Source organism: Falco peregrinus, chromosome Z, assembly GCF_023634155.1.
Source record: "Falco peregrinus isolate bFalPer1 chromosome Z, bFalPer1.pri, whole genome shotgun sequence".
Taxonomy (NCBI): Eukaryota; Metazoa; Chordata; class Aves; order Falconiformes; family Falconidae; genus Falco; species Falco peregrinus.
This window is the reverse complement of record NC_073739.1, coordinates 16474965-16496622: the sequence shown is the minus strand read 5'-3', so window position 1 is coordinate 16496622 and position 21658 is coordinate 16474965. Positions and strand designations below refer to the sequence as shown.

Below are 21658 nucleotides of genomic sequence, written 5' to 3'. Positions count from 1 at the left end.
TGTGCAGGAGTTTCAGCCATAGCCAGAGGTAGCATTACTTTGTTACTCCCCCTGGGTCAGGTAAACTGTGCTACTGATAAAGCAAAGGGTTCTGCTGGTCACTTTTCTACAGCTCACTGATGAGCTCAAACAGAATTTACGAACACACTTTGCCTACAGGTGAGATGATGGGGCAAAAAAAAAAAAAGGGGGGGGGAATCACCATTCTGTACCTGAAAGAGAATTACATTTGAGGTAAAAAAAAACCCCAGTGGTACCATCTGTCTTTATAAAATGAAACCTAACACACCTGAAAGAGCTAGAGATGTTTTCTAAGGAGACTTTCCACTTTTTCCAGGTTAGAACATGTGTATTGTCACACAGCAGCTATTTCCAGGAAGAAAACCCAAGTTCTGTTTGTGACACTTTTGCTTCAAAACAGTATGAAAAGCATAAGCTCTGTTCCAAGCCAGGTGGTAGAACAAGACTAAACTAACACACTAGAGGTTAAATCTGGACCTGTCTTCTCAGCATATTTTCTGGAAGTTCTTTGCTAACATTTTTCTGTGAATAGCTGCCTAAAAAGAAGGGGGTGGTGTCTTTAAGCCAACATCTGGTCTAAGAAAAGAGGCAATGAACAATTTTGTAATTATATTGGAAATGCTTCATCTACAATAATTAGAACATTCATACAGCATTTTCAAGAGTCAGCTTAAAATAATGCACACAATATGTTAATTTCAGAACATTCTATATGCATCAATTGGTTGTATTCACTGTTTTTCTTCCTCTGCAGGTTCACATATGCCCACCAACAGGGCTGGTACTGCTTTCCATGACACACCACTGAGGGGTATCAGACTTCAGTAATCGAGGTGGAAATTAAGCTTCACACACCAGCAGGCTGACAGATTCCAAACCACATTCGATGAAGCCTGAAGGTTTTTACTCATGCACAGTAACAAAGGAAGCTCCTGCAGCAGCCAAGCAACACTGGCTCTATAGGCAGTATGGTGGCAGACAGCAGCCAAATAGCAGTCAGCGATGAACCAAAGCAAGCTTCACATCTAGCTCCAGGGTCAGGACTAAAGCTGGCAGAGGAAGGGACTATTTGACCTCAGGTGCAACAGCTTCAGAGAGCTTGTGGATCACGTGACTTTAATGGGCCTGTGAAGATCGACCACATTCCTTGTCAGCCTCCTGTACCATGTGGTTGCATTAGAGCCAGCTCCTATTTAACAAACACCAGTAGAAGCCTGAAACATTAACATGTTATCCTAACTGGTACAAAACTTAACTATATCTTACCAAGAATTATAAGTACTTGTGCATACTTTGTTAACAGAGTATAAGATCTAGAATTCCTAAAAAGAGTATCACAGAATCTTAGTTTACGCCTGGGCAATTGCACACATACAGGAATTACAAGGCTTGGAATTAAGGACAAGCAGGTAAGGAGTTTTCTTGACCAAGAGGCAGGGGTGAAGTGCAATCAAACTTCATTTGAGCTTGCATCCTGGAGCTTTATACAAATTGCAAAGTCAATTTAATTACTTTATTTCTTTATGCTTTTAGAAACAACTATGGCTGGATAGAACAACAAAGAGCAGGAAGTGAGGGTGAACTGTTTGTAGTCCTTCACTCATCCACTAATGCATACAAAACAAGCTTCACAAGTTATTTACTGGCTCATTTACGATGTCTGACATTGAACACCACCTCTAGGGTGATGCTCGTCATCTTCATAGACTTCTCCATTATAGTGGTGTTTTCTTTTTTGAGATGGATCAAAGTCCACTAAATCCACTTGTTCCATTTCTTCCGTTTCTTCTATATCCTGCCTTGTAGGCAGAAGTTTTTCAAGTAAAGATAGCTTATCTGAGGACAGAAAACCACTCTCTGGGAAGTTCACCTGCAATCAACAAGAACTGGGGTTACTCAAGTCTGCCTGAATTGGCCCACTACAGGTCAAATACCTGCCAGGGTCAGCTTTATCATCACAGATTACTTAAACCCAGTGTTCTGAAGCTAAAACAACACCCTCCCCCCCTCCCCCCCTCCCCCCCCCCCCCCCCAAATCTAAGTCACTAAGCTATTTTTTAATGCCTGCAAGAAGTCAGCTACCAACTCTGGCAACTTCACCAAGTCTTATCCAACATTTATTCTGCCTCAGGCTTCCCTCTAAAATCACCCTAGAAGAGAAGTACAGGATATAACATTAGAGATAAACTCAATCTCCTCTAAAACTGCAGCAGACAGAGCCTGCTGCCACAGGTCCCAGCATTAGCTTTTCTCCAGAGAGAAAATTACCATTTTCCAGCCTACACCTTTGCTCCAGCACAGGGCAAGTTACTAATCCATCCCTCCTACAGAAGGATGGAAACTGAAGAAAATTGCCAAGCAAATGGAAATTTACAAGTTATCTGAAGAAATTCTTCTGGTACTTAATGTACTTTCAGCACAGAATGCTCCAGAAGTTTTCCCTCTTCTTCTGAACTGTAATTCTGTTTGGTGGGCTACATGCTCTCACCATTGTCAAAAATAAATACTAAGCCAGGACACCAGATAATCTGTATCTCTTCTGGATTGAGGTAATGCTTAGAGGTTAAATTTTGTAGATACTCAGTGCTGAACTGTGCCATGGAAGTAAGTTGATCCACTTACCCTGAATTCTATGATCAGACGTCCTTTTTCATATGGTCTGCGATAAATTGGCATACCTTCATTCAACACACACTTAATAGCCCCATGCTTGACAACCTGGCCTAAATAAAAAATAAAAGCACAAACAAAGAACACCAAAAAGCACCAAACCAAAAACCAGAAGAGATCCATGCAGGCAACAGAAGCAGCTTTATTTTTAAGTCCCTTCAACATTTATGTGACCACCTACACTGTGGTTAGCCAGCTACACCAATAAGTAGTAGTCTTAACAGGGGCTTACTGCCTGGTTAACTTCCAAGTAGGAAAGCAGGTTTCATGTTTACAGTAAGTTCTTGTAACCCTGTTATGCTTCCCAAAGGAAGCATACTTACAAATTTATTAAGTGCTCCATCAGTTCCAAGGCGGAAAAAAGTGGTTTTCAGAGACCCATTGCCTTCAATTCTCATGAAGTATCCTCAGGATACAAGTATGTCCATGAGGTAAGGTCTGTTACTGTATCATGCAAAGAAAGTTACTGCTGACTGCTATCCAAAAATCCTGTTTTCTTTAAAGATTTGTACTGAAAAGATTAGGAAAGAAGGTTTGTACACATCCCTTGTACACCAAGGTGGGATGTTTCTGTTCCTTCAGGTTTCTGCTTACATTCAATGTATGCTTGGACTTCTACTAGAAAGCAAAGTAAGACTTACCAGGATGGGAGGTAATTATAATAGTTCTATTATCCAGTGTTGTGATAGGCTTTTGAAAGCCACATAGTGCTTCAACCAGTTGAATATCCATAGACATAAGAAGGTCTTCATCTCGTCTAAGGCAGAACCAATCAAAAATAGTCACAGAGAGGAAGCAGCAGTGAAAGGATCATACCCAACTTCAGCATTTAACTTGGCAAGGGCAATAAAGCTGTAATTTTAATAGAAGCCCAGGCAATTAAAAGAATACTGAATATTGAGGCAGCACCTCAAGTCAGCAACTACAGCAATGACACTGATGCCCAGAGTTGTTATGATCAAGTCTAGCTATCCAGAGCCTAGAAGTGTTTACTGAAAAGAAGTAAATACAGTAAGGTTCACTTACATCCAGTTTCACTGCATTGTTCCTTGCCAATCTAGGAAAAAGTTCACTCAGCCTCCTAAACACTGCAACTGGGACAACCAAACCCTTTATGTAGGTTAATAGTTTAAGAACATCAGCTAGCTCTACATTATTCTATCACATTTGCTTTCTGAAGATCTGTTACTATGGAAGTTTGAACAGATGATGGCCACTCTGGGTTATGCCGGAAGTACCTTCTAGAAAGCACCCAGAAGCACCTGGAGGAGATAATGCCATTTTTTTAAATTGCCTATTCTGACTCCAGTATGGCAGTACTAGTGATATCTGTGTGCACTCCATGTTCAACGGGTACAAAACCCTCCAGACTATTCAAATAACTTCATGATTTCACTCATCCTGTTTTAAAGGTCTCTGGAAGGAGGCTTGCCTGAAAAGTTAATTTTAGACTCTGACAGAAGAGGAACATTCCGCTTGTTCCAGAGCATGACCTCAGCATAACCCCACAAGACCAGTAATATCAAGGATTATCTAAGGACACTAGAACTGAAGGTAGTGGGCAAAAGATGGACAAAAATAAGCCAGCAACAGGTAACCATACAAACAGTTTGGCTCAGATTGTCCCTTTGGCATAGCCTATTCAGTATCTGGTTTCACTAGAAGTTAAGAAAAAAAATAACCAGCTGAATATGTTTATCTAAAGCAAACAGAAGTGATTCTTAACCTGTGAGCTCAGTGTTCTTTGGCACAGCATTCTGACACCACCGTCCAGAGCTCAGTACCATACATGACAATCAGGCAGACCACTTGCAGGTTTGCCAAGAACCTCTGGCTCACCATTCCTATTTACAAGTACAATGTCAGTGGCTGGTGTTGAGACAACTGCTTTCTCTAAATCCATTCATTCCATTACTACTGCTGTGAACAGCAGCAGTGAAGATACCAAGTGCAACACATTCTGCCAGATGACCAGCACTGCTTTTAATCAGACCAAAACATACTGGACAGACTCATTCCAGGAACAGTAACTCAAAACTAGGAGACTTGCAACACTAACTAGTACTGCCTGGTAACACTAAGTACTTTAGGTGTGGTCAATACCGCTTGAGTCACTTTTGCTTTCACAAGAAAGAACAGACAAGACTGATTACCCTGCCCAGTGCACTCAGGCAGGAAATGAAGCGAGGGAAACTACCTTTGGTCAGAAGGGTGCATGCTATATTCACCAAGTTTGTCGTAAGATCCCTGAGCAAAAGTGAACACACTAGAAGTCTTCTGTGTCTTGTGGGCAATGAACACATGTTAACTTTCTGAGCTAAACGATGGAATGCTATCCCAGAAAAATCAAGGAAATAATCACAAATATTGACATCTATTAAACAAAACCTCAGTGTTTCAAGAGCTCTTAAAATTCAAGATTTGTAAACTTAGCAACCATAACTGGTTTTGTTTGCTTTCCATCCCTTCCACTGCCAAGATTCACACATTATCTCAGCCACAGGTGATCTTTAGCCACATGATGCTATTCACTGATATCTCCAGTAGAAAAAAGGTGAGTGGTAACCAAGGAAGCACGTGGACAAGCATCTCATAAGTTAACACAACAGAATTACAGTTTTTACCTTGTAAATACAGAGTGGTCTTTTTGATCCAAGACAATAATTATATCCCCTGGCTCCAATCCTGGCTCTTGGTCCCCTTCACCATGGAAGGTTATTTTTTGACCATCCTTCATTCCTATCACAAAAAATAAACAAATATTTTTCACCGTTTTAAGTGAAACACAGCAATAAGAAATATTTTTGTAGGCACAAGCTGGTACTGGGAGAGCTGGATCTTTAAATTAGAAGATCAGGGCCTTCCCTTGAAGCATTCCTCATGTTTTTTTTTAATCTACTCACATGTCCAACAGATTTTAATGGTGTCAACCTGAACTATGTCTCAAGATCATTAAGCTTCACTCACTGTAGTGCAAAACAGCCACCTGCCGAAATAAAGTTCTTAAGGGAAATATTATCAAAACAGCTTCTGTTAAATGCACAAGTACTAAAATGAAAACAAATTCAGAGTACATTTTGAGAGTAAGTGACCAATCAGCTTTGCCAGTTTTATAAATGTATGTGGCAGAGCTACTTACGAAACATGATCTCTGTACCTGCCAAGTGCAAGCAGCACTCTCCCTAGGACTGTAACTGCCACGTAAGAAACCCATTTTGCCCATACAAAGGTCTTTACCATGAATTGTAGCTGCCTCATGCTAGCTCAGTCTGTTTTTCTGTAAGGAAGGGAAAAGAAACTTTTTTGTGACTTCACTATTTCAAATGTCAGCAATATATCCCTACTAGTCCTTGTATTTAATGTTACTGTAGGATTTTTCCTGTTAAAAATCCAGGCATTGCACAAGGTGTGCTTACACATAACAAGAATTGCAGGTGATTATCAGGTGCAAGACTGTAGAAGCCACGTGCTTATCAGTTTGCTCCACCTTGCAAGCTCCACTACTCCAGAAGACTTCTCCCACCAACTTTTGAGCAGCCTCCTCAACAGAACTGCATTTGTCACTCAAGACTGTTGCATCCTCACATCACTGCAAGAGTTTGTGTAGAGTTCCATTTTGCCAAGCAAAGAGTACCTGCACTGAGCAGCACTGTCAGGGTTGCATAGCAAACAGAGTTCTAAGCATGAGGCTTAGCACTGTCTCTGCACCCTATTACTATAGCAGACCTGGTTCCCCTTCACACTGAAACACAGCAGAAGTGATCGGAGTCTGCAGGGTTTCCCCATTGGCAGGGAAAACTCTTTAGGCAAGCTTGGCCAGCAAGTGGTTGAGTTTTATTTTCATCATGCCAGCTACCTGATCAAGACTCATTTTTGAGCAATCTCCTAAGCACAACCTACTGCTTACAACGCAGCAACTTTCAGAATTCGTTCTTAGTTATGTACACAGGTATTAGAACATAGAAGTAATGAGACCTCCCTAAAACCAGGTTTCCTACTTTTTAAAGGCAGCAACAGGTGATTTTACCGTACGTACATTCAGCAGTGTTACACACCAAATCAACACTACGCATTTATTAAACCATCTGGTTTAGTGCTGCAAAGTCAGTATATCCAAGTTCAATACTTCATCTTAGTAAGACACCTCACCTTTGTCAATGTGAACTTCCAGTATCTTCTTCTCTCTTACAATTTTTCTGCCAGTGCAGCTCTTACACCGGTCCTTGGGGCTGATACGCTCCCCATGCCCCTGACACTCCATACACACAGACTGGATTTGTTGCACCATTCCTGGCCCGATCTGGTGAATTCTGATCTGCATGCCTGTTCCCCTGCAATTAGGACAGCATTCTACTGCACCTTTCTTACCACCACGACCTGAAGAGAATAAAAGTTGGAGATGGATGGTTATGTGCTGCCAGAAAAAAACCCACCCCACAAGCTTCAGAAGGAACTTGTGTTCAATTTCAGTTACCTTCACATTTGTCACAGATAACATTCTTCTGCAGTGCAAGTTTCCTCGTTGCACCGTTGTACATATCTTCTAAACTTACTGACAACTGATGGACTACATTTTTGCCTGTAAAAGAGAATGTGTATTTACTCAAGTTTGAAAGCTTTGTCTCCAAATAACAGTAAGCTTCCCACATCACTATGCTCAAGTCACAATAAACCAAGTCTATGAGCTTTAATGTAGCTTTATCTTGTTTTGCTGTTATCAGTCAATAGCACCTTCCTACCTGATGTCAAAACAGTTCTAATGGTCTTGTCAAGACTCTTCCATAAAAGCACAAAAAACAGCAAACAAAATGCACAGAACTATAGACATTTAAGTTTTATGATGCAGGAATTCAGTTTTAACAAAGTGACTGAGTATGTCTCCTAAAAGGAAGTGGGCAATGCTGTCTAGAATTAGCAAAACAATTTTTTCCTCTTAGGAGGGGACTTTCTAGAAACTGACCTGAGCAACTGAAGTTTTACACTTCAGAATGAATTAGAACTTCAGCTACTGCAGGCTTAATTTTGTGAAGGATACCAAGTTCTGGCTTAATAGAAACACTTTGATATAACACTAACATTTTGATGCAAACCCATTGTTCTTCCTTTGTCACCAGGTCTACATTAAGAAGTGACAGGGACAGCACTACTCTTACCCAGTTTAATTAACACTAGAATCTTTCCCAGAGTGATTATCTAGACCTTAATTTCTGAGCAGCATTTTAGTGCAGCTTCCACTCAATTCCACTGGACAGCACAGGAAAATGGGCTGAATTCGATTTGGCTATCTTCCTTAGATATAGTTACCTGCAATTAAAGACCAAATTCACATTTAGACACTACATAGGGTAGCCCAGTTCTAAAGTAATTTTAAGGTATGTCACTGCTCCATTTCCTATTCACCTTAATAGCAGCTAGGCTTACACTGAGCCAAAGGCTTGCGAGGCTCAAAATCTGTTTAGCTATTAATATGAGACAATACACAAGAGACCAGACTACTGCCGTACAAACCAAACGCTGTCCCCTGCTTGTTTCAGGTATTAGGAGCTAAAGATAATGTTTCCTCCGACTTTGAGTCCAATCCCATAACTTCATTTTAGCGCTACTTGAACCCTTACACCTACAGCATTGCCCTCGGAGACTTTAATCCCGTCTACCACAGCGATCATGCTGCACAACCCAGGAAAGCGTCAGAAGATGCACGTTACCTCGTCTCTCTCTCTGCATCCTCCCGCCACCGCCAAAGAACATATCGAATATGTCCATAGGTGACCCGAAACCACCACCAGAGCCACCCTCCTTGATGGCCTGCTCGCCTCCTTTGTCATACAGGTCCCTCTTCTTCGGGTCTGACAGTACTTCGTAAGCTTGGGAAATCTGCTTGAACTGCGGGAGACATACAGCGTGCCTCAGACACCCGGGCCTGGAGACCCCAAGCAGCCCCCCAGCGCGCCCGCGGCTCGCCAGGCCCCTCCCGCCAGCCCCTCGCCCTCCCCGCCAGCGCGGCCCCGACCCCCGGCCCGCCGCCCACCTTCTCGCCCTCATTGGGGTTCTTGTCAGGGTGGTACTTGAGCGCCAGTTTTCGGTAGGCTTTCTTTAGCTCCTCGGCGGAGGCGTTGGGCTTCACGCCCAGCACATCGTAGTAGGTAGTCTCCTTCACCATGGCGGAGGGCGACCCCTGAGCACCGAGCGGTCCCGCACCCCGCGGCGGCGGCTGCCCGCCCAGCGCCGATGGCGACTTTTCTGGAAAGTTCCGAGCGGGTCCCGCATCCGGGCGCTTTTTGAGTCGGCAGCGCCCCGCCCCGGACATTACGCCCCCACCGTCCGCCTCGCCCCCGGAGAGCAGGCAGCCAATAGAGGCGAGGAGGCGGAGAGCAGTTGGCCAATCAGAGCCGCACCTCGGCGGCATAGCTCGCCCGCCTCCGCCCCTCCCGGCGTGCACTGGCGGAACACGGCAGTGCGCATGCACAGGGTAGTGGGCGCTAGGCGGCGAGCGGCGTCCGCTTGTCAGGGACGTGTGTGTGCGGGACAGGCCCTACCCCCAGCAGCTCTCGCCCTAGCGCTGCCGGCGCGTGGCCGTTTCTGGCAGGGAGGCACCGAACTGCGGCCCGGTACGCGGCAGCACCTATCCCGCCGCCTTTCATAGCCCTGCTCCGCGCCCCCCCGCCGCGGGCCGGGTACCGCCGGGCCGGGGGTTACCGCGCAGGCCTGTCGGCGGTCCGGCTGGCCCCGCAAGGCGCGGGCTATAGGGCGCCTGCGCCGGGCCGCGCGGCGTGCCCGCCTGCTGGTCACACGGGGCCGCTCTGCAGCAGCTGATTGGCTGCGCCGCCCGGCGGCTGGCGCGCGGTAAGGGTGGGGGGCGGTGTTGCCACGGTGACGGGGCCCGGCTGCCCTTCTGGCCGGTGGCGCCGTGGGGGAGCGAGAGACGGCGGGGGCCGCGGGGGCTGCCCGGCGGCTGCGTGGTGCTGGTGCTCGTTCCTATGTGCCGGGCCCCCGCCCCGGTGGTAGGGCACCGGGGGTCAGCGGCGGCGCCCTGCGGCGAGGTGTGTCGGCCGCGGCGAGGGGGCCCGAGCCGGGCCGGGCAGGAGGTGCGGCCGGGGGGCCTGACCGCCCGTCGCGCCAATTGAGCGTGTGACGGTGCTGTGGTTCGCATAGAACGGAGGGTTGCTTCCCACCGGGACAGGTCCACCGCAAAGTCGGGAGGAGGAGCGCCTAGCGCCGAACACCAGGCAGGGGGGAGGCTGCGGGGTCTTTGCTGCCCGGAGTCAAATTGGTTTAAACGTGAGGGCCCATTTTCATATAATGGTCTGTCTGCAGATGGTTGCTGGATGTAGCTATCCCACTCTCTTGTCCTCTCTGTCTTCTACCGCTTTCTTTGTTTTGTAGGTAAGTTAATTTCCCAGATCAACTCTGATTCAGTGGGAAACAAATAACTTTTTTTGTGAGTAGGTTTTTCTGTCAGATGGAACTGCTGATCCAGTTTATTTTTTCCTATGTGATCTGTGGATGTGAGAATGTGTAGTGATGTAGAAGGAAGGAAAATAGGATTGCCCTTTCAACAGGAACTTGCTTTTAGGTTATGCTTGTATTAATACTGTGCCTTGCCTTCGATTTCATGAATGTGAGCCCGGTTAGCAGTAGTGACTTGGCTAATGAATGGGCTGTCAGCAGAATTTGTAGACCCTGTTCCCTAGGAGTGTGACCCATCAGGAAGCTGCATGTTAGTAACATACTGTTTGTTTTGCTGTATAGCACAGTGATGCGTGTGTGCTGGCTCGTGGGGAAAGAGAAATGCAGTCAGCGGCTGAAGCTGCCACACTTGGAAGCAGTGATAATTGGGCGTGGCCCAGAGACTGGGATAACGGATAAGAAGTGCTCACGGCAGCAAGGTAAAGTTTAGCTCAAATCCTGCTTTCTACAGGCAGCAGCAACCAAACCTGTGAAGTATGTAAGATAAGCACTCGTACATTACTTACTACATACTCGTAAGATAAACTCGTGTTTATCAAGAAACATCATTCTTTTGTTTGGCTAAATTACATGAAGATAATGGACCAGTGTTTTGGCTTAATTCATAAGCCTGCTTTGGGCAGGGTCTAAGTGAGACGTTGCAGTTTTTCCTTGAAATCTAAGCAGGCTTTCCTTAGGCTTGACTTCTGCACTCACCAGTTTATGGTCTCCTTTCTCTGCATGGTCCATAGTGTTTTTTGATTCTTGAAGTCATCAAGCTTTTTTTATAAGCACTTAACGGAGACTGCTGGGTCCTAAAAATCGGACAAGACACCTAATGACTGGAAGTTCACCTTCATAAATTAAGGCATTGAACCTTAACATGAGTCCTCAAGCCCACAGTCAGGTTCCACTGCTTGCACTCTTTGTGAATGGCACTTCATCTCCCTAGGCTTCCACTAACTGATTTTTAGTATCATTTGTTATTTTACAGATGTGCCGGGAGAATATATCAAAATATCTGTGATCTCTAAAATACTCCCCTTCACACCTTCCCTGCCTTTTCTGCCCTCTGACACAGTTCTGCTCCATGCCTTGTCACAGAGGGCTGGTGAGGATAGAAGGACATGTAGAAGACTTCCACAGATTTCATCTTTATTCTGAAGTAGTTTTGCTGATCTGTGATATGAAACACTCAGGTGTGACTCTATGGGTTGGTTCTGTTTTACCTGTGGTCCTGGAAGCGGGATGAAGCAGAAGTGTTCTTTGCATCTGTTCACAGAGATCAGAGTCAGAAGGTAGCAGATCTTAAAATACAGGAGCGTTTTTTGCAAGGGTGGCTTGGCAGAGTTCTGGCCTTTTTTTTTACACTGTTTTGTGACACTTTGTTCTTTCTTTCCAGTTCAGTTAAAAGCAGACTGTAACAAGGGGTATGTCACAGTTAAGCAGGTATGTTTTTAAATGGGTGTATGGTATTTCTGTTACTTACGGGGCTGGTTAGTGTACTGAAACTTCACAAATGTGGCAAAAGATGATTCTGATCGCCAGGTCTGAAGGGGCTGAAGCTGTTTCATGACCAAGGAGAGCAGAGCAAATGGACCTCAGAGGGAATCTGTCTGTCCTTTTTTCTTTTTTTTCGCGTGTACCTCAATGGAAAGACTATACTATTCCTTCCAGATATCTTACCATCTCATCCAGACTTGCAGCATCAGGAAACACTGCTGTGAACCCTCAACCTGTTTTTCCAGGTGCTGCATTTGGGAGATTTTGGAGTTCTTTCTCTAAACTTGCTGATCTGCTTCCTGAGCCTTAAACTTCTAAAGCTGAGGCAGCCCTTCATTTAATGTCAAATTGATTCTTGTGTTAATGGGACTGGGCAGTTGTGGAAGGTTTTTGTTTTGGTGGCTGGTGGAGCCAAAGGTGTCATCATCTCTGGGAATGGATGGGATGTGAGACGGCACTGAAGGCATTCTCATGTTACTAACTGGATGGATGTAGGCCTGCTCTCATATACTTAGGAGGAGCAGTATCCCTGAGATAGTTCAAAGGAGAAGTTCTCTGACTTCAGGTGCTGAAGCATATATGTACACCTGCAGTATCGGCATGTGTGGACAACACATCAACATGTTCTGTCTACTGAGGAGTAATGTTTTCTGTCAAAACACCTCCGGAGCTCAGTAAGCACAGGGACCTCACCAGTATCTGCTGAATCCGGCAAAGATTTCTCAGACAGTTTTTCACAGAAGCCAGCCTTAGCCACAATTTGAATACCATGTTACTGGAATCTCAGGGTGGGCAATACTTTCTGGTGGCAAGTGCTAGTATGGTTTTGCTGCCTGCTCTAGAGTTGCTTGGCAGGTGATACGTGTGCAACATATCACGGGGTTCCAGTGATCAGTTGTTTGTCAAACATATCGGCCCGGCGGATGTGCAGTGTAGCTGACTTGAGTGAAACCATGGAACTGTAGACTGAAAAGATCCTGGCTGGAATCAGGCAGGTGCTTCATTGTAGTGAATACCAATTGGTGAGAGGCACAGTCCCATCTTGTGAAGCAGGCAGGTATCACAGTGACAAAGCTAAAGAAACATTCTGTGACAGCGTTTATCAGTCACAGGGAAGAGCTTGTTTCTTAAAGCTTGTTCCGTGCATAAACATTAAACAAAAGCATTTTGCTGAGGTTCAAGACTCCTAATTTCCCTAGGGTCGCCCTCCTGATCAGGCAAAATCCATCTATCAAGCAGTCACTGTAGGTTGCCCTCACCACTTGTGTTATCAGTTATGTCTGAGACAGAGGAAAATTTATTGCTTTTCAGTTATCAGCTAAACTTCAGGTAACTTCTCGGACTTTAAAACACTGTTTTGAGGGGAAAATTATTTTAAGAGTTGCATAAAGCTGTAAACTGATGCAATGAGAGAAGCAGGTAAAAAATTCACCTTGCGGTCCTCATTTTCTGCTAGAACAGAATAATGGAGTTGGTTTTGTGGAAGTGTAAGATGCAAAGTGAAAATAAAAGCAGTGAAATACAGATAGGCTGGTATATACTTTGTATAAGCTGATATAGACAGAGAGGTTTAGCCTCTCTTGAAGGAACAGGCAAGTGTTGTCACTGTTTGAACAGTCTTCTGTGGCCTGGAGAAGGGTTATTGCATTTGGCTTGGGAAGGAAAAGACAGGAGCAAGTAGTAGTGTACTCTTCTGGGGGCTCAGAGAGACTTTTTTCCTGATTTTTCTTTATTTTTTTAATTTTAATTTTTTTATTTTTGCCTACGCAGGAGGGAGTGTGTTGCAAGTGTTAGCAGTGGGCTACGCTTGGTGGGACAGTGGTTGTGAGCCTGAACTCCTTTCCCTCTTGAAATAAGCCAGAAGAGTATGCTTGCATATTTAAAGGCAGATTTGTGGGGCAGCAATTGGTAGAAACAGAAAACAGAATGTAGTAAAAAAAGAGAAAAAAGACAAAGTAAAATAATTTGAAAAAAGGAAACTTTCTGGGGATGATTGGACTGAAATAATTTGTTATCACTACTATTACTCTTCAGAAGTAATTGTTACTAAGGCCATTATTATTTAAACAGTTGTTTAATAGGTTGTTAATTTTTTTGAGCAAAGTGCAGCATAGGTCTTGCTGTAACTGTAGCCAGCTGCTACAGAACTGTCAGGTCCTTATGACACTGTGTCCCTGAGGTTCGTGTGCTGACAGCTGTGATTGCAGGACTGGGCCATAGAGAGTTGTCTCCAGCGCTGTACTTTCTTGATCCTTTAGAGTGGGTTGGTGTGGGGAGGGGGTTCAGTGAACACAAAACACATTTCCAGGATGGTGATATTCCATTACTCCATAAGAATGGAGTGGTAGTTGGCGATTCCAGTTATAACACCATTTACTATTTTTTTCCTCTTTTTCTCCCTACCAGATAGGTGTCAACCCAACTAGCGTTGATCTTGTGAATATTGGCAAGGACGGAGAGGTAAAAATCAAGCCAGGCCAAGTTCTGCATATTGTGAATAAACTTTACCCCTACACAGTGCAATTTGCTGAAGAGTCAGGGAAAACTGTTACAGAAGCAGAAGAGAAAATAAAAACTGACAAGACATCATGTGAGGACTCCTGCGATGATGATGATGATGATGTGGAACTTGTGCCCAGAAAAACAATGAAGATGGAGGTAGTGGATACACAGGGGAGTTCTGCAAATCCCAAGCGAAGCAGTACTGGTGTATCTCCACATGAAGGAACTTCAAGCAAAAAGGCAAGTGTAAAGTTATTAGTACTTGAGGTGTTTGTCCTGGGGTTGTCTCCTCCATCAGGCTTTGGTCTGTTGCTTTTGTACTGCTGATGGGGAAGCGTCTCAGGTGAACACGAATCCTGGGAGTACTCAGAACATGTGAGCTGAGGTGCTCAGGCAAAGACTGCTCCTAACATCACCCAGGTCCTGAGAAAGTTACCTGGGACCCATTCTAACCTGAGCTGAGGGCGTTTGTGTGTGTGTGTGAAGGGGCTTGCTTGTATCCAGTGAGGATTTAATATCTCGTTCCTTCCTGTACTTTCTGTCAGAAGAACAGTCCATGTGAGGTCAGCTTAGCTTAGTGGAATCACACAAGGGATGCTGTGCTGGCTCTTGAGATGAAATCTGCAGTGTTACAAATACAGCAGTAGTTATCTAAAGGCTTATGCATAGAGAATGGAACAACTTGACCTTTTTTTTTCAGTTGCATTACATTTTTCTCCTGCTTTGGTAATTTCTTATGGTAGAACCATGTTTACATGAATGAATGTTACCAACCAAAATCTTTTGAAAGGGAGTTTTTAGCCCTGCTGATGTGGACAAAATAAAAGACTGCTTAGTGCATCTGGAGCTATAATAATGCGGTTGTTGGAGGAGAAGGCACAGAAACGAAGACCCTCAGGACAAAATTTCAGTCCCAGATTGTGCTGGATTGAACACTTTCTTCATTTGTGAACTCATGCTAGTTATATTAGGGCCAGAATTGTGGTGGTATAAACAGGGAGACCAAGACAATTCACACTGTCTCTGTTGGCAGTATAATGATGTTTGGTCATTTTCCTCTATAAGAATATGATGGACATCATCGCTGATTATCATGATAGAATCATAGAATGGTTTGGGTTGGAAGGGACCTTAAAGATCATCTAGTTCCAACCCTTCTGCTGTGGGCAGGGACATCTTCCACTAGGTCAAGTTGCTCAAAGCCCCATCCAGCTTGAACACTTCCAGGGATGGGGCATCCACAACTTCTCTGGGCAACCTGTTCCAGTCTCTTACCAGCCTCAGTGAAGAATTTATTTCTTCTATCTAATCTAAATCTACTGTCTTTCAGTTTAAAGCCATTACACCTTGTCCTGTCGCTACAGGCCCTACTAAAAAGTCTGTCCTCATCTTTCTATAAGACCACTTTAGATATTGGAAGGTTGTTACAATGTCTCCCTGGAGCCTTCTCCAGGCTGAACAACCCCAACTCTCTCAGCTTGTCTTCATAGGAGAGGGGCTTCAGCCCGCTGACCATCTTTGTGCCCCTCCTCTGGGCTTCTCCAGCAGGTCCGTGTCCCTCTTATGTTGAGGGAGAGCTGAACGCCGTACTGCAGGTGGGAGTCTCACCAGAGCTGAGGAGAGGGGGAGAATAATTTCCCTTGACCTGGTGGCCACACTTTGATGCAGCCCAGGATTCAGTTGGCTTTCTGGGCTGCAAATGCACATTGTCGGGCCATGTTGACCTTTTTGTCCACCAGCTCCCCCAAGTCCTTTTCCTCAGGGTTGCTCTCAATCCATTCTCTGCTCAGCCTGTATTTGTACCAGGGGTTGCCTCAACCCATGAGCAGCACCTTGCACTTGGTCTTGTTGAACTTCATGAGGTTTGCATGGACCCACCTCTTGAGAAAGCCTGTCAAGGTCCCTCTGTGTGGCATCCCTTCCCTCCAGTGTGTTGACGGCACCACTCAGCTTGGTGATGTTGGCAAACTTGCTGAGGGTGTGCTCAGTTCCAGTGTCCATGTCACCAACAAAGATGTTGTACAGCACCAATGCCAGTACAGACCCCTGGGGAATGCCACTTGTCGCCACTCTCCACTTGGACATTGAACTGTTGACCACAACACTTTCAGTGTGACCATCCAGCCAATTCCTTACCCACCAGGCAGTCCACCTGTCAGATCCACGTCTCCCCAGTTTAGAGATGATGACTGTAAAGTGATCTGAACAGATAAAACATTATCTCTTTTGAAAAAAGTGCACTTGAGGCACCTTCTACTAGGTAACCAAGGTAAGAGATACCTGCTTGTGTTGTCTTGATGTTCCTGTGCCTATCTTGTTTTCTGTACAAGCCACTCCTTGCACAGTGTCAAAAAATAAGTACATCTAAGAGTAGGGCCACACACCACAACCACTTCTTTCTTTTGTGCACAGCAGCATGTGATGGGACAGTTAATGGAGATCCCTGTACTTCCTTTGGTACTTCCTATCCATGAAGCAGAGGATGTTTTAGTAAAATAATCTGTCACCAATAGTAATGAAGAACTGTGCCATAACGTGTGTGCACATCATTAAATTCAAACAGATCTACAGCCGCCTGTTGTTAAATTTATAACATTTGAAAAACTTAACTTTGAACTTCAACAGTGTCTTGTTAAAAGTTTTCAAAAGTAGCTTTGTGGGGCAGTTGGAGTAGGTGTGTTGGCATTTATAGAAAGGAAATAATTTAGCTGTTATTTTACTGTTGTATACTAATGAAAGTACTTAACTGAATGCTTTAAAGCATAATTGGATCCTTAATTATTTTATAAATTATTTTTTCTTCTGTGCTTTAGGAACATTTAGGACACTGGAGTCAGGGTCTGAAGAGCTCCATGCAAGATCCAAAAATGCAGGTGAGAGCTGTACACTTGTATTTTACTGTAGTTTCTGTCTAACAAAGTTAAATGAGCCTTCTGTCTTCCTTCTGCAGTTTAATGATCTAATTGACCAGTGGAGTACTGCATAAGGGCGGAATTGTACTTGCATCTCTCTGCAGTAGCAGTAGTTTGTGAGTCTTGACTATACTGATCTTGCAGAATGTCATTATCTTTAGCTCTCTACACTGTCAAATTTGGCCAACAGATTTGGAAAAGCTTGTTGGAAGAGCAGGCGAGTGGTGCAGTTGCTGTGTTTCCTCAGGGAAACCAAATGAGATAGGGGTGTGGTTTGAAGCTGAGCAAGTAGGGGAGGTTCCTGTTTTCTGGTGCCAGCACTGCCTTGTTTCCAAGCATGGTGCTGTTTCCTGGTTTCCAGCGAACTCTTAAATGCAACATTTCTGTGTTAGCTGACAGGATATGACCCCTGGCTCCTCCCCACCCAGTTTCTCTGTGCCAACAGAGGTCTCCGGAGTGGTTTCATTTAACCTTCTGCAAATGCACCAGATGCACCTCCCTCCCTCTGCTTCCCTGTGGCTGCATAATGGCTTTACTTCATCTCTTTTTTTTGTTGTTGTCTGCTGCCTGTTTTCAGGGAGGTCAGACTTAAGATGCAGAAATCTGAGAAATGGCTTTTGTGGCTGCAGTGTATATGCACTTTCTTTTTACTGTATTCTGGGAGAGTCTTGAAAGAATCTTCCCTATCCATGTATAGAACCTACTTTCTTTTTAAGTTACAGTAAATAGATAAACTCCTTCTCAAAACCAAGCTTTTTAGCTCAACTCCAAAACAGGGAGAATGGTCTCCATCAATACTTCAGTCTGACAGAGTAAGGCCTTGAAGCTTGGGTGCATTTTAGGTAGGGGTTTGGTTGGCTGACTGCTGCATGGCGGTGTTAATGTCAGAGATGTGTTCTTCCCTTTGTACTTCTCAGCAAGAGTATGTGTTTAGGAGAATGGATATCGCAGACATCTGTGATGCTTGGTTCTTGAAATCATGGGAAATTTCAGTTGGAAAAAACCTTTGGAGGTTCACCCCATCTGACCACTTGCACTCAGGCTGACAACCCCAGACTTTCTCTGTTTGAGTTGAGATAATCTCCAAGAGCAAAGATCCCACAGCCTCACTGGGTCCCTTCAGGTGGTAATCACCCTCAGGCTGAAAATAATTTCCTTGGTAACTAATCAGAAGGTCCCTATTTCTTGACTGATTTTTATTTCGTGGGGTTTGGTTTTTGGTGGTGTTTTTTTTTTTTTTAAAAAAATTCAAGTCTAAAGTGTTGAACTGCATAGAGTTGTAGGAGAACTGGATGCCAATTCTCCTGGAACTGCCAGCAGTTTCAAATGAGGAATTTCAGTGTTACTATGGGGAGTGATAGAGCTATTGAAATACTTGCTTACTTTTTAAACATGACACTTAATCTTTATCCCTTAAATGGAATTTGATATAGCACTTACCAAGACAGTGCTTTCTTAACCCAAAAGAAAAAAAATATTTTAAAACTATTCTTTGAATGTTAGAACATAAATATCTGTCTATGACTTCGTGTTAGCTTTATTAGTTGTGGTTCTGAACTAAATACATAAACAATATATCTGTTGTCTTTCCTTTTTAATCAAGTATTAAATAAATTGCAATATTTCTTCTGAAAACACTTGATCCTGATTCCATTCCAACTGGCTGCATATGCAGACACTAATGCATGTCTATAAAAATACGACAGCAGCAACCAGTCTTGCCGCCGAAAGAAGGAGTCCTATGATTTTTGTGCTGATAAAATTTTAATCTTCCTTCCTGTAGAGCAGGACTGATCAGTTCTGCATATAAACATATGAGAATAATTAGCAAAGATGACAGACATATCATCCATCTCTCACTCATAGATGTGCTGCTAAGAGATCAGAGACACAGCACAGTTTCTGCTTCAGAACCTGACACATTTTCACTGCCAGGGCAGGTTGCCCACCCCCCACCCCCCTGTTGTCCATGTGTTTTGCTGCTGTTTCTCTTATCAGCTGCATCAAATTGTTGCAGAAGGCAAAAAAAAAAAAACCAACAACAAAAAAACACCAAAAAAACCCAGGGGAAGTAGGGCATGATAGACAGGAATCTGTTTGCCTTTTTGTGGGTGATCTTACAAAGTAAGATAGCATGAACTGAAATAGCTTGGACTTGAAGGTTTTAATCTTTGTAATGCTGGCGGCAGTCTGCAGTGCTGAGGATGCTCTTTGTAGCACCTCTGAGATTTGTGTTGTGCTCCAGAACTCTGTGAAGGATGAGGCAGTCCAGTGCATTCCTAGGTGCTCTATATTGAGCACAGTGCCATGATTTTTGTTTCAGTGATCACAAAGCTTGAAGGTAGCCTGGTGGAAGTAGAGTTTCCTAGACCTCACTGGTATCTGAGTCCAGGTGATTTTTCCATCTGTAGCAATGGTTAACTTACTGCTATTACAAGAATAGAAACCTTTTTCCTTCAAGTATATGAAGAGGGGTGTGGAACATCTCTCCGTGGCTGCCTGGTGCATTGATAGGGGAGAGGGTACATATCCTGGACCAGCTTAGTTCCACCAGAAGCCTTACTTGAAGTGGAACGCTCTGCCTGCTTGATACTGCTCCCCATCTAAGTAATCTGTTCTGGCTCTTTTCCTGGCACTCCCAATTGCACTAGCAACACATACGTGGGATATGCACATGGGTAAGATCTCAAAATCCACTAAATGTAGTGCTTATAGGAATAATATATTTAACTTTTAATCACTAAATAATCTACTTACTTGTTTTGCAAGGTTTACAAAGATGAAAAGACTGTAGTCATCAAGGATAAATATCCCAAAGCACGTTACCACTGGCTTATCTTACCATGGGACCCCATTTCAAGCCTGAAGTCGCTCACGAGGGACCACCTTGAACTCCTGGAACATATGCATACAGTTGGGCAGAAAATGATTGAACAGTGCCCTGCCAGAGAGAGTCTGGAGTTCAGACTGGGCTACCATGCTATACCCAGTATGAGGTAAGACTTAGATGAGTCATCTTGGGGGGAGCCTGCCCTGGTTATACAGATTTGGGGCTGAATCTGTAACGTGATCTGGCATTGCTGAAGAAGAACTAATCCTCCAGAACACTGCAAACAGTTTGGTCTCCAAGTCCTTTGGGTGCAGCTGTGTACTTGCTGTGTATGTGCTGATGAGCCACACAGGCATCTTGGGTCTGGTGGGAAATGCCTGTGGGATTCCCCTGGCAGAAGTCTGTCACTGGGGCTACTGTATGCCTGTGGTTCAGTCCCAGCAAAAGAGACAGCACTGCCAATGCTAGTGCTAGGGCATCCCCCATCCCAGGGCACCAATCTGGGATCAGAGAGTGACTCTTAGGCCTATCAGGTCCTGCCAGATCCTGAGCAGGGATCTGAGTCTTGTGTGTAAGGCCAGCTCTTACAGTGTCCGGATGCCTGTGTGTATTGCAGTCTGTGTTCCCAAGTTGTTCAGTTCTTGAATGAAGCTTTGAGTCCCTGATCGAGTCCCATTCAGGTACTCTACAAAGTTTAAACCTTTGGTTTATTAAAACCCCTGTCTCTGCCTTTTTGGAAGGTAGCAGGGATTAGACTGTAGTTAGGGGCCACTGGAATATGCAGGCTAGTGACCTGGGCTGTTTAAGTGACCTTGATGCTTGGCATGAGACAGTGCTTCCAGAACAGATCAGTTTTCTTCTGTCGCAGGACTATGAGTCAAACGTAAGGCAGACCCACAGTCCCAGCATCGGCTGGCAGTCCAGCCTTGCCTGAATTGTGTTTGCAAAAAAACTTCAAGCATTAACATTATTCTCTCTTATCTCCACAATATATTTGCTTCAGTCAGCTACATTTGCATGTAATCAGCCAGGATTTTGATTCTCCGGCCCTGAAAACCAAAAAGCACTGGAACAGTTTTACCACAGACTACTTCTTAAACTCTGAAGGTAATGATTAGAAAAGGTATTTCTTAACAGGTAATCCTGCTTGTGGGTTCTGGCTTTGGGCTTTTTTTCCAAACAAATGTGTAAGCTGTGAATTCTATTCTAGTAAGTGATAGGTTTTGTGTAATTTTAGATATTGGGGGAATAGCACTAAGTAGAAGTCAACGGAATTTTGTGACTGGTTTAAATTAGAATGCAGTGATGACATGCTGTGCATGCAAATCAGTGCACAGAGATTCTGCAGTGTCATGTGTTTCATGATGCCACATGGTCCCAGTACCTCTGATCTGTTTACTTTTTTTGCAGATGTGATAGAAATGGTAAGAAGCAAGGGAAAAGTGATGGTGAAAGATCATGCCTCTGAACTTCTCAAATTGCCCCTCAGATGCCACTGTTGCAAACAACAGCTGCCCACTATCCCACAGTTAAAGGAGCATCTCAGGAAACACTGGCCAAAATGACTTTGCAAAAAAACATCTTACAACCCATCTTCAGATTTCAAGGCTAAAACTAAGACCTGGAAATGCTAGTGGACATGTATGGTTTTTGTTAACTGGAATGACTGTACTGTGGGAAAAAGTACCCTGGATGAGGCAGCATACTAACTTTGTAATAGCTTAGCCAAAAAACCCTTGTAACAACCCAACATAAAGTGACTTTTGAAATTCAA

General features: G+C 44.2%; 2 protein-coding genes across 6 annotated transcripts; one reads left to right on the top strand and one right to left on the bottom strand.

The window, feature by feature from the left end:
• Positions 1-617: 617 nt before the first annotated feature.
• On the bottom strand, positions 618-8965 carry DNAJA1 (DnaJ heat shock protein family (Hsp40) member A1). Of its 2 annotated transcripts, XM_005234802.4 has the most exons (8): positions 8720-8965; positions 8397-8574; positions 7166-7270; positions 6841-7068; positions 5316-5430; positions 3333-3448; positions 2644-2744; positions 618-1891 (listed from the first exon to the last, which is right to left on the bottom strand). In XM_005234802.4, exons 1-8 carry the CDS (start codon positions 8849-8851, stop codon positions 1673-1675), a joined length of 1194 nt encoding a protein of 397 aa, XP_005234859.1. In that variant the 5' UTR covers positions 8852-8965; the 3' UTR covers positions 618-1672. The 2 variants fall into 2 exon arrangements, with proteins under 2 accessions (XP_005234859.1, XP_055647071.1); XM_055791096.1 differs by lacking the exons at positions 8397-8574; positions 8720-8965 and adding an exon at positions 7891-7914.
• Positions 8966-9158: 193 nt separating this feature from the next.
• On the top strand, positions 9159-21658 carry APTX (aprataxin). 4 transcript variants are annotated; one of them, XM_055790482.1, is made up of 8 exons: positions 9159-9299; positions 10441-10577; positions 11540-11586; positions 14047-14382; positions 16956-17015; positions 19824-20050; positions 20888-20991; positions 21295-21658. In XM_055790482.1, exons 2-8 carry the CDS (start codon positions 10448-10450, stop codon positions 21447-21449), a joined length of 1059 nt encoding a protein of 352 aa, XP_055646457.1. In that variant the 5' UTR covers positions 9159-9299; positions 10441-10447; the 3' UTR covers positions 21450-21658. The 4 variants fall into 4 exon arrangements, with proteins under 4 accessions (XP_055646457.1, XP_055646458.1, XP_055646459.1 ...); XM_055790483.1 differs by lacking the exon at positions 9159-9299 and adding an exon at positions 9352-9534; XM_055790484.1 differs by lacking the exon at positions 9159-9299 and adding an exon at positions 9592-9731.

Bases quoted from the DNA above. Each gene is read 5' to 3' on its own strand.
- DNAJA1 (XM_005234802.4), bottom strand. From the start codon at position 8,851: ATGGTGAAGGAGACTACCTACTACGATGTGCTGGGCGTGAAGCCCAAC. The intron at 8,575-8,719 runs GTGGGCGGCGGG...TGTCTCCCGCAG, and splicing joins ACCCCAATGAGGGCGAGAAG to TTCAAGCAGATTTCCCAAGC. The intron at 7,069-7,165 runs GTAACTGAAATT...TATTCTCTTCAG, and splicing joins TATCTGTGACAAATGTGAAG to GTCGTGGTGGTAAGAAAGGT.
- APTX (XM_055790482.1), top strand. From the start codon at position 10,448: ATGCGTGTGTGCTGGCTCGTGGGGAAAGAGAAATGCAGTCAGCGGCTG. The intron at 11,587-14,046 runs GTATGTTTTTAA...TCTCCCTACCAG, and splicing joins GGTATGTCACAGTTAAGCAG to ATAGGTGTCAACCCAACTAG. The intron at 20,051-20,887 runs GTAAGACTTAGA...TATTTGCTTCAG, and splicing joins CATGCTATACCCAGTATGAG to TCAGCTACATTTGCATGTAA.